This window comes from Zonotrichia albicollis, chromosome 3 (genome assembly GCF_047830755.1).
Source record: "Zonotrichia albicollis isolate bZonAlb1 chromosome 3, bZonAlb1.hap1, whole genome shotgun sequence".
NCBI classification, from domain to species: Eukaryota; Metazoa; Chordata; class Aves; order Passeriformes; family Passerellidae; genus Zonotrichia; species Zonotrichia albicollis.
In genome coordinates this window covers 81069750-81085425 of record NC_133821.1, presented here as the reverse complement: position 1 = coordinate 81085425, position 15676 = coordinate 81069750, and the positions used below count along the sequence as shown (strand labels likewise).

Sequence of the window (15676 nt, the reverse complement as noted above, 5' to 3'; positions counted from 1 at the left end):
TGCCCTGGGGACACCGCTCTCCCGGCACGAAGCCCAGAACTTCCCAGGAGCTCTGCCGAGGCCCCCAGCCCCGCCGTGCCCGCACGGCTCCCACCGGCGCTTACCGGGCGGTGTCGAGCAGCGGGTGCTTAGTGCCCACCAGCTTGCGGACCTGCATGGCGATGTTGCTGAGCTCGTCGCTCAGCAGGCACCGCAGGCTCATGAAGGACGTCGGGTACCCCACGATCTTCTCGGCCTCCGACACCACCTGGCTCCAGGGCGGGCCGCCCGAGGACAGGCACCGCAGCCCGCCGCCGCCACGGACCCCGCGCCGCAGCAGGGCACCCCACATGCCGCCTCCCTGAGGACGCTCCGCTCTCCCACTACGAGCTCCAGCGGGGCCCCACGCGACGAGCGGTCGCGGTCAAGTCCCGCTGCCGGAGGAGCACCCCGGCTGTGTCCCGGCCGGCCCTACCCGTGCCCCGCGTTTCCCCCGGCGGCGGCGGCCGCAGCGGGCTCATTGTGCCCTGGGGGCGGCCATCTTGGGCGTCGCAAAGCACGGCGCGCCGTAAAGCGAGGGCGGCGAGGCGGGCGCTGCCGATGGGCGCTCTGGTGCCCGCAGGCAGGAAGAGCTGCTCGCTGTCCTCCGCCCTCAGGCATCGCGGGGCTCAAGCGCCGCCGCTTCTCTTTCCAGTCTGTCCTTGTCCTCTCCCAGAGCCGTGGCGGAGGATCCCACTGGAGGGGAAACGCTCTCCGCGCCTGGTGCGGGCTCCCGGCTGGCCGCGGATGCCCCCACAGAGCGGGATGTGCTTAGCCTGCGCCCGGCTTGCTACAGCGGCCAGAGGGGAAGAGAGGTCAGGCCCCACCTAAAGTGTTTGGCCCGTAGTCTTCAGCTACTGAGGCATGATTTCTGTGCAGTGTTTTTTTTTTTTTTTCCCCACTGTTACGGTGGTCAGGCATTGGAATAAGTTGCCCAGGGAGGCGATGGAAACACCAACCGTGGGTGTGTTCAGGAGGCACCTGGGCCTGGCATTGATGTGGTTTGGGGGTGACAGTGCTGCTCTGATGCTCGGACTGACGACTGATGTTCTGATCTAGACGGGCTTTTCCAACCTTGATGATCCTATACTTCTATAATTACAGTGTGTGGGCATTCTTTTTTTCCTCTTCCCAGAGTTGTCTGAGGCATCAGCAGCCCTTATTTACAGCATGCTCTTGCCCTGTTGCTGTGCTGTATGGTGCTCTGCTGTGAGCCAGCCAAGGGGGTTATGAACAGCCTCCTTGTCAGCTGAGGAGGCACTTCCAACCAAACAGTGGACATCAAAAGGGACAGCTAATTTTGAGTGCCCAAATGAAGACCTCAGGGTCCCACAGTTCCACAGTGGGAGCTGCTGTAGTATATCGTGTAGTGTTTCCTTAATTCTGAGCATAGCCATCACCGATGCCCCCAAAACTTTTGTGAATTCAGAGAATAGACTTAACAGAGGGGAAAAATTCACTGGCCATCTTCAGAAATTGGGTTCAAGTGACTTCCTCCTTCTCCCAAGGAAGATTATGATGTGTTCTGTCTTTACAATTACTGACATCCATTCCTTCTATATCTTCAAGGATTTGTTGCAACAAATCTGGCAACGTTTTGAGGAGAAAACTGTTCTGTTGACTACATTCCTGTTGAAAAGGACGGTGTTACATTTCTTATCTTTGGAAATACAAGATACAGATCACTTTCCTTTTTTGCATTTTTTAAAGAGAATTACATTGAAGGATACTACTGTAAAAGAAGATGCAAATAGAAAACAATCCCATCACAAAGAAAGATATCTAGGAAAGCACAATATAACTTTTGCAGTTGCAAGGGAGAAGCTGCTAAAGAGGAACACACCCATGTTTCAATAACTATAAAAATATGTTTATTGTTCTGACACCTGAGACTACTCCAAAATTCTAAAGGGTACTATCCTAAGGAAGGGCTTTGACTGTGGACTCAACAACACCTGGACATGCCTGTGGCATCTCATAAGTGACTTCTCCCAATGGAGAGGAGAAAAACTAGAATAGAGAAAACCCATGAGAACTGGAAAGGTAACTTAAGAGTTAATTTTCTGGTGTCAAACCTTTCCTTTCTGTGCTGCCTGTCTCTGAGAAAATAAAGCTTTGCTTTGCAGGAGCTGCCACTGAGGCAGTTCTGTTAGCTGGTGTCACAGAACAAACTGTTGCTAAATAGGGAGTTTCAGCTCATAAACACAGTTTAGAAATGACAGAATGCAGTGGCATGTTTCTGTGCAGAAAGCCTAAGTTAATGAAAATTGCCGGAGGGATGCACTTAAGAGGAGCTACTAAGGCACCTCATCCTGTAACAGTGACAAGTTCCTTGATTCATTTCCTGAGCCATATCCATTCTTGCACTTAATGTGGTTACTGTTCTGTGAAAAACTTAACATGATTATACAATTAAAGTCTGCTTAAAATAATACATAAACTGGGGAGAATTAGGGTTCTATGGGCAATAAGCCTACCATCTCCTAATATGTGAGACTTTAACTTTTTTAAATTTACTGTTCTTAATGTTATTCTGAAAATCTGAATGCCTCTGCACTCTTTATGTAGAATTCTTCTAAGTCCAAGTGGTTTAGAACTAGGGCAAGACCCTTGATATCCACAACACTGCACACTGTCACTAGGGCTTCCTCAGGATTCACCATCAGTAGGTTGATGTTCCTTAAAAGCAGCAATCGTTAGAGGAATAAAGCAAATATTTTGTCCATAGTTTTCCATCTTTTTTTAATTATTTATTGACCACAGAGACTCTTTGAGAAGATTGTACTGTAATACCTAAGGACTTTCTGACTCTCAGCCCAATGCCTTCCTCCCTCTCCCTTCTCTTAGCAGCCTGAGTCTTACTTCAGTAGTTGATTTTTGACTCCTGGTCCAAGTTCATATTTTCTTTCTCCCAATCTCCTCACTTCTTTGCTTCAGTCCACACACCATCCCTACAGGCTACTGTTCTTTCAATCTTGTCACAGCCTTCTTGTTTCACCATCAATAATCCTCTTGTCTGCATAGCCTGTGTCCTAATCATAGCTCTTCTTATTATATTTGTTTATGGGTGAGACCTTCCAAATCCTTGGCAAATCTTTTGCCAAATTTCAGGTTTAGAGCATGGAGAGTTTCTCAGTCATGCAACCTAATGATATTTTTTAACACAAGGAGAATGTATTTTTTTGCTAACCTCATTTTTCAAACTGAGTGTACTATTTTAAAAATCAGCTTCAGGCTGGCACACCAATCACAGGAATAAATCATTACAAATTAGCTAATGTTTGACAGTTACCGGCATCAAAAGCTAGGGCCCTGTAATAGGCAATGATGGACCAACTTACCCATAGGCATTGCTGTTTGCACTGCCTGTTTCTGAAACAGAGCTTCTCAGTTTTCCTCTCAAAAAACCCCATCAGAAGCAAAAGTATGATGTACTTACCATATCATAAGTTGTGTACAAAACCACATGCTTTTTTTCTTTTTTTTTTTCTTTGCTCATTTCCCCTCAGGATTGGAGAGAAAAATGTGCACTATTTCAAGAACTTCAGTGACTGTACAATAGACATATCTATTTCTTTAGAGTCTTAAGCAAAGAAGAAAACTGAAACTCTTTTTTTTTCTGTATCAATTGACTTTTTAAAGCCTCCCCAGGAGGAGAAAGGAGCCACTGGAGGGGGCCAGTATCAAAGTTGAAGAACAAAGATGACAGGTCAAGAGACACTTCTGTTTACATCAGCATGCTCTGAACCAATGTACCAGAGAATACATCAAAGCCACTACTAATGCCAGGTCTGGATCTCTTTGCTAGCAAATGAAACGTGGAAATATTTTCCTGACTGCCATCTAAAGTAAAACAGTTGCAAAGCACTCTCGTTTGATTGGGAACATTTGGACTTCCAATTTTTCATAGTTACCCTGGCCTTATCCAAAATAAACGATGCCTACAGGAGAATGAGACTAGTGATGTCATATATTGTAGTAAATGTAACCTGTCTACATGACTGAATATTCTAGAATGCTGCTGAGTTTTTTAATATGTTTAATCCCAGGTGCACTCTAAGACTGTTTACAAAAATAAAAGTGAACAGAAATATGTCTGTTCCTTCCAAAGCACCCATTTAGTTGTTGTTCCCACAAACACCCATTCCCCCCTCACCTTTCCCTCCTCCCAAGAACGGATTTACTCCATGGCATCCTGGGAAAGCAGAGAGTTATGATCATTTCTATTTTGGAAGTCAGGAGGTTTAACAGAGAGGTTGTGTGATTTGTCCAAGGCTTTGCAAAAGCCCTAAGGCAAACTGAGAAAAGAATCCACTTCCCTTGACCTCCTTGCCTGTGCCTTGTCTGCAGGGCTGCCTGTCTTCCTAGCAGCTGACAGAACTACTGACAAGGGTGAAGGCCATATTGATCCTGTAGTTAGACACCGAAAAAACACCATCATTTAGCATCAGTTGGTTCCAGTAGGAGTCACATCCTTTGGACAGAATTTGACACTTAGAAGTACTAATTTTTAAGCCTAATTATACCTACTGTAATACCAATATCAGCACTTGATAAGTTGCTGGTTAATAAACGATAAGAAAATGCAGAAGATTTTTTCAAAACAAATAAATATAGCTGTGATACCTAGGGATGCTTTGCCAGAGAAGGTGTATGTAACTCTTTTCACCCTGCACACCAGGCTCAGGGGTACCATAGCTCATCAGGGATAGGGGAGCTCATTGGTACGTGGCATAGATGGAAAGCCGAAGATCCCGCTGGGTCTCATCAGTGCCACACGGGCAGTGGGACAAACCCCTCCTGTGCCACATGCCCTCAGAATGCAGCTGCCTCCTCACTGGCTCATCAGTCAGCACTGCAAAAGAAAACAAAATCAATTGAAATCCCCCCATTTCAGCAAGCTGAGTATGAACGCGAGTAGACGAGTGTGCAGCTTGATAACGCACCCCCTTTGTAGAGTCACTGCTTGTTCACCTCCCCACCCAGTTTCCGTTGTGAGAGCCTCTCAGGCCATCTCCTCTGATGGGCAGTGCTCCACTCAGGGGAATTTGGACAGACACTCAGAACAGCAACGTTTTGGAGCCGAGTAATCTACAATAGAAGGAAGAGGAAGATAAGCGCATTGTTAGTTTCTGCTCATACACAATCAAAGCAGACAAAACATCCATCATCCTGTGCAATATTAGTCTTTAAATATTCAGCTTTATCAGTTCCCCCATTCCTAATCCATCATTAACCACCCCATGAAGTCTCAGCTGATTAGCCCCACCTCTGCAGCTCAGCAAACCATTAACTATTTATTATTTGCATTTAATTGAACATCAGTAGCGGTAGAAAATTCCAACCAGACACATTTCAGAAGCAGAACAAAGGAGATGGTCCCCTGCCTAAGGAATTCATGTTTTGGACAAGAGTGAAGTGCAGCAAAGAGGAAGTGACAACCATGCTGCACAAAGGCTTACCCATGTACCCTCTATTAAATTCCCTACCCCACAAATTTCTAGATTTTTTATGGATTTATTTTCAATGAGTTCCATCTCCTTATCCCTTAAAATCAGAGAAGATGATGTGATTTGGGAGGGTTCTGCAAGAAAAAAAATGTATTTTTTTATGCTAGGTGAAAAATGGCTTGAAAAACTACCTAAATCATGGAACAGTTATCAGATAGTGATAAAACTAGGGATTATAGTCATAGGAAACCGGCAAACACACACAACGTGCACATTTTATGTGGACTAAAATAAATGGAAATTGATTTCTCAGTTAAAATGCTTACTTCTTGGGGATTAAATATGTGTAATTTATGAAGTGTTATTTAGATTTTGCTGGTTTCTATTCACATGCGTAATCAAAACATAGATACTATTCTAAATGAGTGTTTTTTTCTGCTGGTAGTCCTGGGTTTGGACACCTTTTTCTTTCTTTCTCTTTTTATTGCTTAGACTGGAAGCTAAGGCTGGTTGCACATTTCCTCTGAAGTAAATTTTGTAGAAGAAACCAGTGTCTTTGTTACCTCCACCTGGGTTTCTGTACCTTTCTATTTGCGAGTCCCCTTTGAAACATGCCTGAAAAGATCCAGTTCCCAAGAAAGCCACTACCCACTCCCTGAGCAGAGCTGCACAGACAAGCACTCCACACCAGAGACTCAGCACTGGCTTGCTATTTACTGATCAACTTTAAAGCCCAGAGCACTGGAGGAAACAGTTTTCTAAGAGACTTCTCTACCCCTGTGCCCACTCACTGCCTTACCAGGTGGAGAGTAATGACTGTCTGGAAACCAAGCTCAGTATATGAAAGTGAACATGGATGATACAGAAAATGTTTTTTCAATTTGAGTGGGAAAACTCAAGTTAAAACCATTTGAATTTATCCTTGTAATTCTGTGTCCGAACAAAATAATGTATTTTAAGTAGCATTGACTAAATGGCTTTGAGTGAATTAAAAAGCTATCCATTTATAATATACTGTGCTATCTAAATACTTTACCCCAGTCTAGGTAAATGCTTCTGTTAAAAATAGGTATTTTCCAGTACTATTCCCTCTGCTTTTGAATTTATTCTGATGTCAATCTGTTGGAGACAAAAGTGATGACTCTCAGGGTACAAGGGGTGATGCATTTATATTTACCCAACATTCGACTCACTTGCATCTGTTCTCCTTTTAATCCCTGTAATTAAAATGCCTGCCTGCCTCTTCATGAACTAAAATAGTTCATATTTGGACATCACAGCAATCATAGTTGCTGCTGCAGAAGGACAAGAGGAAGAACAATTGAGTTTGGCCAGCACAGTTAAGTAACCTATACAAGGGAAAACATAAGCTACTAATACAAAATAGAATATGAGAGCATTGAGTCAGATGAAAGTACAGCTTGTCTCCCATAAGAGCCAGAATGAAATGATTCAGGCAATAGTTGAGAAATGATGCAAATATGGAGAAATAAGTTCTGTGGTGCGTCCACCCAACTTCCAACTGATTGCATTTTGGGGACTTCTTGAGCCAGATGCTCTGTCAAGTCTATCATGTTTTATAAATGAACATGGAGTGATTTCTCAGATCTTCCAAGTCTGGCTTTTTCAAGCTCTTCTTTGAATCTGTTTGCACCTATTTCCCTCCAAACATCCTGTCATCACAGTGGACACTGTGTTCCCCAGTTTTTTTTTAATGTGTTATGTGGAAGAACCCCACTTCATTTAATTTATTTCAAGCTTCCTATTTGCAGTCAGAACCATTGAGGAATGCCCAAACTAGTCTAAAATAATCTTGAACAACATCTCCATCCATTAATGCTTTATTAATTCCCCTCATCTTCCTTCTTTCCTCTGTAATGCCCTCTTTTTCCTAATTTCTGGAGGGTGTCACAAGCTCTAAAGGCATCCAGTTTTACAAATGCATGTCTATCACATAGCAAAATTCAAATGATTGAAAGCACAGCAGTCCTTCAGGGACAGAGTCTTCTGCAATGATGTCACTTACTTGTAAGTTTAGTCTTAAACTTTGGCACCTCGGTTGCTTTCTGAGCTCTTGAATGACAGTGACCTGATTTTCAGAGGTGCTTAGCACCCACCAGGTCTCCGGGGGAGCTGCAGGCACTCCACAAGCACAAGAGAACACTTTTATGCAAAGCATTTGCCTGACTCTGGGCACTCAAGTATTAAATTGTTGCTCTGGATTCAGCTTCACAGTGTAGTGACACAGGAAATCGTCAGCCCCGGAGTGAAATTAAGAGCCTTAGGACTGGCAGTACAATCCTTACTTATGGTGATTTAAAGTAAGTAGTACTCTTTAATTAAATATTCCTAAATGTGAATATTCTCTTCCTTTTTTTTTCAGGATCAGTGACAAATGCTACAGAGGAGAATCATCCTACAAGTTTCACATACTATAAATGTACAGATTTGCTATATCGGGTGTGCTGCTGGAACATCTGATTTTCAGCTTTGTATCTGTTTCCACAGTAAAACACCAAAACTTCGACTTACATTTTCACCTGCACAATCATCTAATAGATACACTTTCCATCTACCCTATAATTTTTTCTCTTTCTCTGTTCCTCTCTTGGAACTTGTTCAGACCTATTCTCTAGCCAAAAGTGGGTGGATTTCTTTCCCTTCAGTGTACTCCTCTTCGCATTTCTTTTTGCTTTCTTGTCACCTTTCTATGTGTCAGCCTTGTTCCATTTCTTCTCCCCGGTGGCATTCAGAACTCCTGCTACTTTCATACACTCTCACCATTTTAAGCTGCTTTCCCACATGCTGCCTTTCACAGAACACCTTCCATCCACTGATTTCCAAAGCACAGATGCTTGTTCGCTTTCCATGATGGCAACAACAGCTCTAAAGGAAACATATCGTTTCCCCTCCTGCAATTCATGCACAAATGCCTGGCATGTGCTGCCTGGAGAAAGCCTTTCAACTTTGAATTTCCTTGCTTTTGTGGAATCTGTGAAAAAGTCTGATAAATTACAGCTTTGGCAGTTATTTCAAATAACTTTATTTGCAGCCAGCTGAGGTAAAATCTGTCAATGGTGCCATCCTCGTGTTCTTTCAAAGGTTGTTGGTGTTTCATGAGGGAGCTCAAAGTCAAGCTCAAGGTTCAAAGGGAGGCTCACATTTCATTTTTTTTCCAGGAAGGGTAGCTAATGGTGCTAGGACTGCCTTACAAGACATAAGAGCTGAGTTCTAGTTGAGGCCATGAGTCTCTTCCAGTACATGTGTTTTGTCACTTTATCTCTCGCCTGATGATTTCTCATCTGTGAAACAGCTATAATACTAACTGGGAGCTGTAATATTAGTTAACAACAGACAAGAAGACCCCAACTAATCATATGGGTGGCAAGGTTTTGGAGTTGACCTTGGACCTGGTTTTAGTGTTGGCAGTTTGGGCAAGGCCAAGTCTGCAGCTCCTCTTACCATGGCTCAAGAGACACCAGCTGTGACACACAGGGTGCAGCAGCAACTTCTCACATTGTCCCAAGGGCTGAGAGGAAGAAATAATACAGAGCCTTGGCTTTGAAAGACACTGAGGCCTGAGCTTGCAGGAACTGTGGTGCACCTGGGGACATCCAGTGATACTCAGGATAAACACTAGCATGGCAAGGTTTTCCATGTGCGTGAGCAGGATTTCAGTGCATGCTAATGAAAACAAGCACGGTGTTCCTGACCCTCTACTCCCAGAAGCTGTCCAAAGCTGAAGTCTCATGGGAAGCCTTTGCTGAGCCATCTGGGTGGATGGAAGCTATATGTGACTGTCTCCCATCTACACCCTCTGGTGACCTGAAAACAAGTGGTGAGAACATGTCAATTCTGCTTTAACCAGTAGCACTCTGAGAAGAAATCTATAACCACACTGGACTTCAAGAATCTTGGATGAAGAAGGATGATCATCTTTTAAGGCAAAAAATCCTGCCTGTGTAGGATTCTCAGAACTGTCTTTGAGCAAAATCTACTTATGGTAAGAGACAGATTATTATCATTAATGTTACATGCATGATTTAATTAGGAAAAGCCACACAGTTCATGAAAACAAAATATTTCCAGCCAATAGTATTACTAATTACCTAGAAGATCATGAATCAAAACAAATTTAATAAGATGCAGGAGAAAAGGCTGACAAGAATCTCATGAATTTCAGGAAAGAAATGTGAAATCCTGCACGCAGATCAGAACAATATTTGTGGTAACAAAGCTGGGGAAGCAGCTAAAAAGCAGCCTTGCAGGGAAGGCCCTGGGGACCCTGGTATTCAACAATCTGAACAGGAGCCAGCAGTGCAGCCTTGCAGCAAAGATTGCTGGGGTGCACTAGGAAGAGCACTGCTGGCAGGTTAATGGATGTGATCCTCTCTACTCAGCTCTGGTGAGACACACCTGGACAGCTGGGTCAAGATCTGAGCTCCACCATGTCAGAGAGACATGGACGCACTGGAACAAGGACTGTGGAAGGCCATGGAGATGATACATGGGCTGAAGCATCTGATATTTGAGAGGCTGAGACATTTGGGATTGTTTAGCAAAGAGAAGAGGAAGGTCCAGGGAATGCATGATCAATGTGTATAAGTACCCAAATGGGGGGAGGCAAGTAGAAAAGACAGAACCAAGCTTTTCTCTGATAGGACAAGAGGCACATGGGCACAAATTGAAGTATACCAAATTCCATGTAAACATAAGAAAAGTTGGGTCTTTTTTTTACTATGAATGTGGTCAAACACTGGAAGAGGCAGCCCAGAGATGCTATGGAACCTACATACTCACTCAACACATGACTGGACACAGGACCAACCTGCTCTGCTCTGAGCAGCGAGGTTGGTCTGTGTGATCTCCAGAGGTCTTTTCCAATCCCAGCAATTCTTTTATTTGCTAGATATGTGCCCCATCCTAGTCCTGAATATATCTCTCTTATGCATGCCCAAGATGCGTTTGGATTTTTTGACAGACTTTTCACCACATCAATGTGAAGGCATTGCCATTGTATATTAGAATGTGTAACATTAATGTAAATATAACTGAGAAGATCAAGAGATTGAATCACATGTCATGTAGCATTCTGGGGGACGCTGGCAGGAAAACAAGAATTGCAGTAGAAGAGTAATTGTCAAGTAATGACATGTCAAAACTCAACTTTTACCAACTCTAAATCATTTAGTATAGATTAGTGTAGTTCCCTTGATATGTTTCTTTGGGTCCTGGAAAGAAATTAATAACCCACTGTATCTTGTACATGCAATGCAGGGGGTAATTTGGACAAAATGATGTAATGTTTTTGAAAACACGACAAGAAAATTAAAGATGAAGAAACTCCAGAATGACTTTATGAATGAAAAGAACCTGCAATTGCTTTCCATCCTTTGACAGATGTTACTTAAACTGACATACTATATCATGCAACAAAGCTTACAGGGGAAATACAGGATTATGAGAAAATGTATAAATCACTATCATTATTGTAAAAAATTCTTTTATTCTACACAAAGAGACAAAAAGAGTAGGGATACTTTTTAGGAAGAACTTGATGTAGGCTAAGTTACCAGTATTTTCAGGAATTAGCAAATTAATCTATTTCTTTTTAAAAAAGAGTGAAGTTAAAAAGAAGGGAGAGCTTTGTGATGTATCCCAATCTCACACAATCTTTCCCCCTCTTCTCCTGCCATTGTAGCATCTGGAAGTCTTGCCTATTTTTAAAGTAAAACCAGGAAGACTCTCTCCTGCCTTCTTCTGTACGGAGAAGTAAAATAATCAGAAGGGGAAGAAACAGTCATTGTCAAGAAATGGTAGGTGAAGAAATGAATATGCCTTGTCTATAAACATTCTCAGTTCACCTCAGAGGGAGGTTTACAGCTTAGGACTGTTGCAGGGAGCACAAGTCTCCACCCTCACCAGTTCCCTGCTTTTAATGTGTGTAAAAAACCAGGGGCACAGCACACATGGAGTGAGGAGGGTGCCTCAGTATCTCAGACCTTCTCCAAAGCAGCTTTTGGAGATCAGCATTTTAGGTGTCAGCACCAATGAAAGAAGAAATCCTCAAGAAAGTAGGGCTTAGTAAATGCTCTTACCAACCTGTGTGACAGAGCAAGTAGAGCACCACTTTGGACAAAATGAAACTTCAAAAATTCACAAAGTCTCTTTTTAAAAGATTAATTTCATTCTGAGGTACAGACCTTAGCTGTAATGAAGCTGCAAGCCCATAGTTTGTCACAGCCAAGTTCAAGTCTGGTATAATGTATCTAAGTTTTTTGGTCATCCATAGGTCCTTTATTTTTCTCTACTTGATTTTTGGCATTGCATTCAATATGAAAGCATCACAGAAGAGTCACTGAATAACCAGAGTGGATAGACAGAGTGTAGCAGTAGACAGATGATAAAGATTTTTCCCCACAGTCAATACTGATGTCTGGGAAATATTTTTACTAATTTGTGTTTTAACGTGTTGCTCCCTTACAAAAAGGTTTAGTATTGATTGACTTTTAATAGTATGGGTGTTCTCTTGTGCTACAGACTTCTTCTTGCTTACTTTTGTTGTAAGGAACATGAGAAAATTAACAGGAAACAAAAAGGCATTTTAACAGGACCCCTGGAAGTATTTAACAAAGAATCATAGAAACAAGTTAACTTTTCTTTCTGTTTATCAAATTATGTGAGGATTCAGGCCAAAAGAGCAATTGTTATTAATTACTTAATAAGTTAAATAAAGTTTCTCCCTTTTTGCCAGAAATTTCAAAAAGAATTAATGGTGGTAAGGCACTGTCTTGCCGTTAATTCATACAGATTTGACATTGATACCCGAAAGCAGGACAAAAAAAAACAAAAAGAAAAAATAAATATTCATCAATATTAAAATATCTCCAAACATTTCCAGACCTTTGTATTTGGAAAGCCACCACTGCTCCCATTTCAACTGCCATACTGAGTCTGCTTTGCAAAAGCTACCTCTTGACATTTTGCAGAACCACCTCTAATCGTCTAAGGAAGCTCTGGATTGAGATTAGTATCCACAGCAAAAAGGAATCTACAGACACTACTGTGTGCGAGTAATGCTGTGGGCGCTCGTCCAAGCTCAGGAACGAGTGGAATGTCCCCCTTCTCCAAGGTATGGATGAAAAAACATCGCTGAAGTGGAAGTGGGGTTTGGTTGGAACTGAAGCAAGAGAGAAGCTCATATATATGTTTTCCATGTGTATGAAAATGACTGTCTACTTATTAAAAAAAATATATTGGGAGCCAATATTTTAATTATTCACAGCATTTATTTGCTTCTGATGGCATAAATAATCTATCGTCTTAGCGTGCCAAACAAAAAGTCAGAGGAACATTTCCACTTCAAGTCAAACAAAAAAAAAAAATAAACCAACGTAATGGAACTTTTCTGTGAACTCACATAATGAATTTCTTTGTTTAATTAAACACTTCAGCAACCAAATACCTGAATTTAAATTGCTGTTTATTATGGCTTCCCCTCGGATACAGGTGAAAGACTGCATAGACATATGTTTTCCACGGTGACTGGCATTACCAAACAACCTGATGGAGAGCTGACAACACCTTGGCAAGCAGGGAATAATAAGGTAAATTATCAGCAATATTAAGAGAACCCAGTTACGAGCCTCACCTTTACTTTGGCCTGCGACGTCTGGGGCTGCTACTTGGGGGAAAAAAAAATAGACAAGAGCCTCCCTTTTTACCTTCAGCTTTCCCCCTGCGTGTGTGGGTGGACGTGTGGGTTATACGTGCATAATCGCACGCAGACTGGCGCTTAAACACGTTTCGGTGTCCGAGGCTCCATGATGCGTTTCCCACCGCGCTGGGAAGGAGCGGGACAGGAGGGGGAGCTCTCGCCGCAGCCGCCGGGCGGGGATGCTGCTCATCGGGCCGGGGCCGCGACCCCTCCGCCTCCCGCCGCCCCCGCCGGGCAGCACCGGGCTCCGGGATGGTCCCGCTTGTCCCGGCTTTGCCTCTGAAAACCGGCACGTTGTTTGCAGAGCGGCCCCAGAGCACCGCTCGCTTGTTGCTGCTGCCTTCTAAAAACCTTTGGCTTTGAAGCCGTCGTTCTGCTTACATATTTAGCAGCTGGAAAAATCAGGCCTGCTTGTTTATCTCGTCCTCCCCAGCAGGAAAAAAACCCGAGAAGAAATAGCTCATTAATAATATTAAAGAGACTTATGCATTGATAAAGGCCAAAATAAAGAACTTGGAGAAAAGTGTTTCTTTTGTGTTACCTAAAAAGCAGCTCTGGTATGTGGATAGACCCCCTTTTAAAACATTTAAACGTTAATAAATAGAATATAAACAATAGAATATAAATTAAACCTGGGGTGATTTATTTTAGGCAATTCATTTGCCTAATGTAATTTTATATGATACTTATTTTTCAGAAGTCCAAATTACTGTGCTTGCAAAAAACCCAAGTGCAAATTCAGAGCTGGAAGCAAATCTGTGATAGAACAAAAATAAGGAACTTGGTAAAACATGGAGCCTTGGGTGTAGAGCATGTGCTTGAGCAATGGAAGGAAAAGCTCAGGTACTTGCCACGACTTAGAGACCACCAGAAGGTGGACTCCTATAGTTTCTTCCCAACTTTAAAAGTTACCAAAAAGCCAACAAGCTTCAAACCCTTGAACCATCTTGACAGCAAGAGACTTTCTCTAATGCACTGTAGTTAGAGCACACTCTCTAATAGAGTGATTTTAAATCACCTTCGAAATTTCACAAGGAATTTGGTCTCATTAAACTCAGGTGTAAACTCTTCACTGATTCCCACATGATCAGGGTTTCCTCTTTGGCTGCAAACTGCTTACTGATACCACATAATCCAGTATCTCTGTCTCCTAAAATAAATCTGAGCAGTTCTACTGATCCTATACGTCCCCTTTATTCACCTGTTTGCAGAATTCATATTGAGAACTACAGAACAGGATTCTTTACCAAAAATACAGGTTTTTATACAAAAATTATGTGGTGCTGCCACAGTTCAGTAAATGTGTTTAATGTTAGGGTGCCTGTAATGTAAATAGCAGATTTATTTTCTCATAACTTTTTGGAGATGTTCAGATCAATGCCATTGTATGGTTGACAAATGTGCAGCTTCCATAGATTCATATTCTGCCTCCCATTATGAATTCACGAGTTACCACTAAAACCTGAAAGTGTTCCTTTTTGTTAGTCATTCTCTCACACTTAGTAGCAAGTGGAATAATTAGATGGTTTCCAAAACTTATTTCAGTACCTCCGATGTGTGTCAGATAACGTCTGAACACTCTAAATGCATGAACTTCTGTGTTGACAGTTGATGGTCCTCCATATGCTGCCACTAGAAGAACAACTTCCCAAGAATATGCAGTGTAATAATATGCAATACATAAAGGTAATAACAGCTCTAGAACAGTAGGAATCGTGACAGTTGCAGAAATAACCAGCTGTCAGATGGAGATATTATTAGGAGACAGAGAGATAGAACTTTTGTATCCATCCCAGTATTACATTAAATATTGAGATAAACAGGGCATGTTTTAAGACTGTGGCTTTCATCTGGTGGTTGACAAGGTACTGGGGGACTGGAGGTTCTTTTTAAAGAGCTTATCAGAAGTAGCTGAGAAAACGAGCCTACTGTCAGGAGAAATAAGTTCACATCTCCATTCAAAAGTATGCAGAAAAATACTGTGAAAAAACCCCAGCTGAATGCTGTTACTTTTGGTGATCAAGAAGTGAGAATCAGCATTCAGAACTGGTAGCAAAAGGGGTGGGAAGTGCTTCAATTTGCAGCCAAACCTTCAGATGCTAGTCAGGAAAACTGGAATGACAGACTTGATCCCGAAGAAAATTCATTCTGGTCTACTCACTGTAACCTGCTGTAGTCACATCACCTAGGCTTGCAAATACCTTCTGCAAAGTATCTTCCAACATTAAAGGAAGTTCTGTTTATGTTGGGAATTTGAGATTAATCTTTTTGTCAGATTGTCGACTCAAACCTGTTAAATTTATGCAGTGCTTAATGAAACAGTGTCAGGGCTTTATTACGATACACATAGTAAGTGTTGAGAAGCAGTCCTCTGATGTTTCACTGAACAAGAGCATTTGAGGCAGTACTCTATTTAGCAAGAAATTTTAAGGTTTTCCTTAAAACTCTTCCATCCACTCAAGAGAGAAATTAGCCATATGTCTAATACAAG

The 15676-nt window shown here is 42.3% G+C and overlaps 1 protein-coding gene and 1 long non-coding RNA gene across 7 annotated transcripts in view; one reads left to right on the top strand and one right to left on the bottom strand.

The window, feature by feature from the left end:
- PDSS2 (decaprenyl diphosphate synthase subunit 2) overlaps positions 1-15676 on the bottom strand; it is a 128482-nt gene that overhangs the window by 110512 nt on the left and 2294 nt on the right. For 3 of the 6 annotated variants that reach the window (XM_026792198.2, XM_026792196.2, XM_074538002.1), the window contains exon 1: positions 105-561. In XM_026792198.2, the coding sequence (XP_026647999.1) occupies positions 105-331 (227 nt within the window). In that variant the 5' untranslated portion in view covers positions 332-561. Of the gene's footprint in view, positions 1-104; positions 562-4644; positions 4874-4964; positions 5110-15676 lie in introns of those variants that run through there. The other 3 variants (XM_005485076.4, XM_005485078.4, XM_026792199.2) reach the window with 2 other exon arrangements.
- On the top strand, positions 532-13956 carry LOC113459046 (uncharacterized). Its single transcript, XR_003379865.2, has 5 exons — positions 532-2061; positions 7852-9471; positions 11170-11284; positions 12458-12600; positions 12978-13956. It is a non-coding gene; the product is annotated as an uncharacterized LOC113459046 (long non-coding RNA).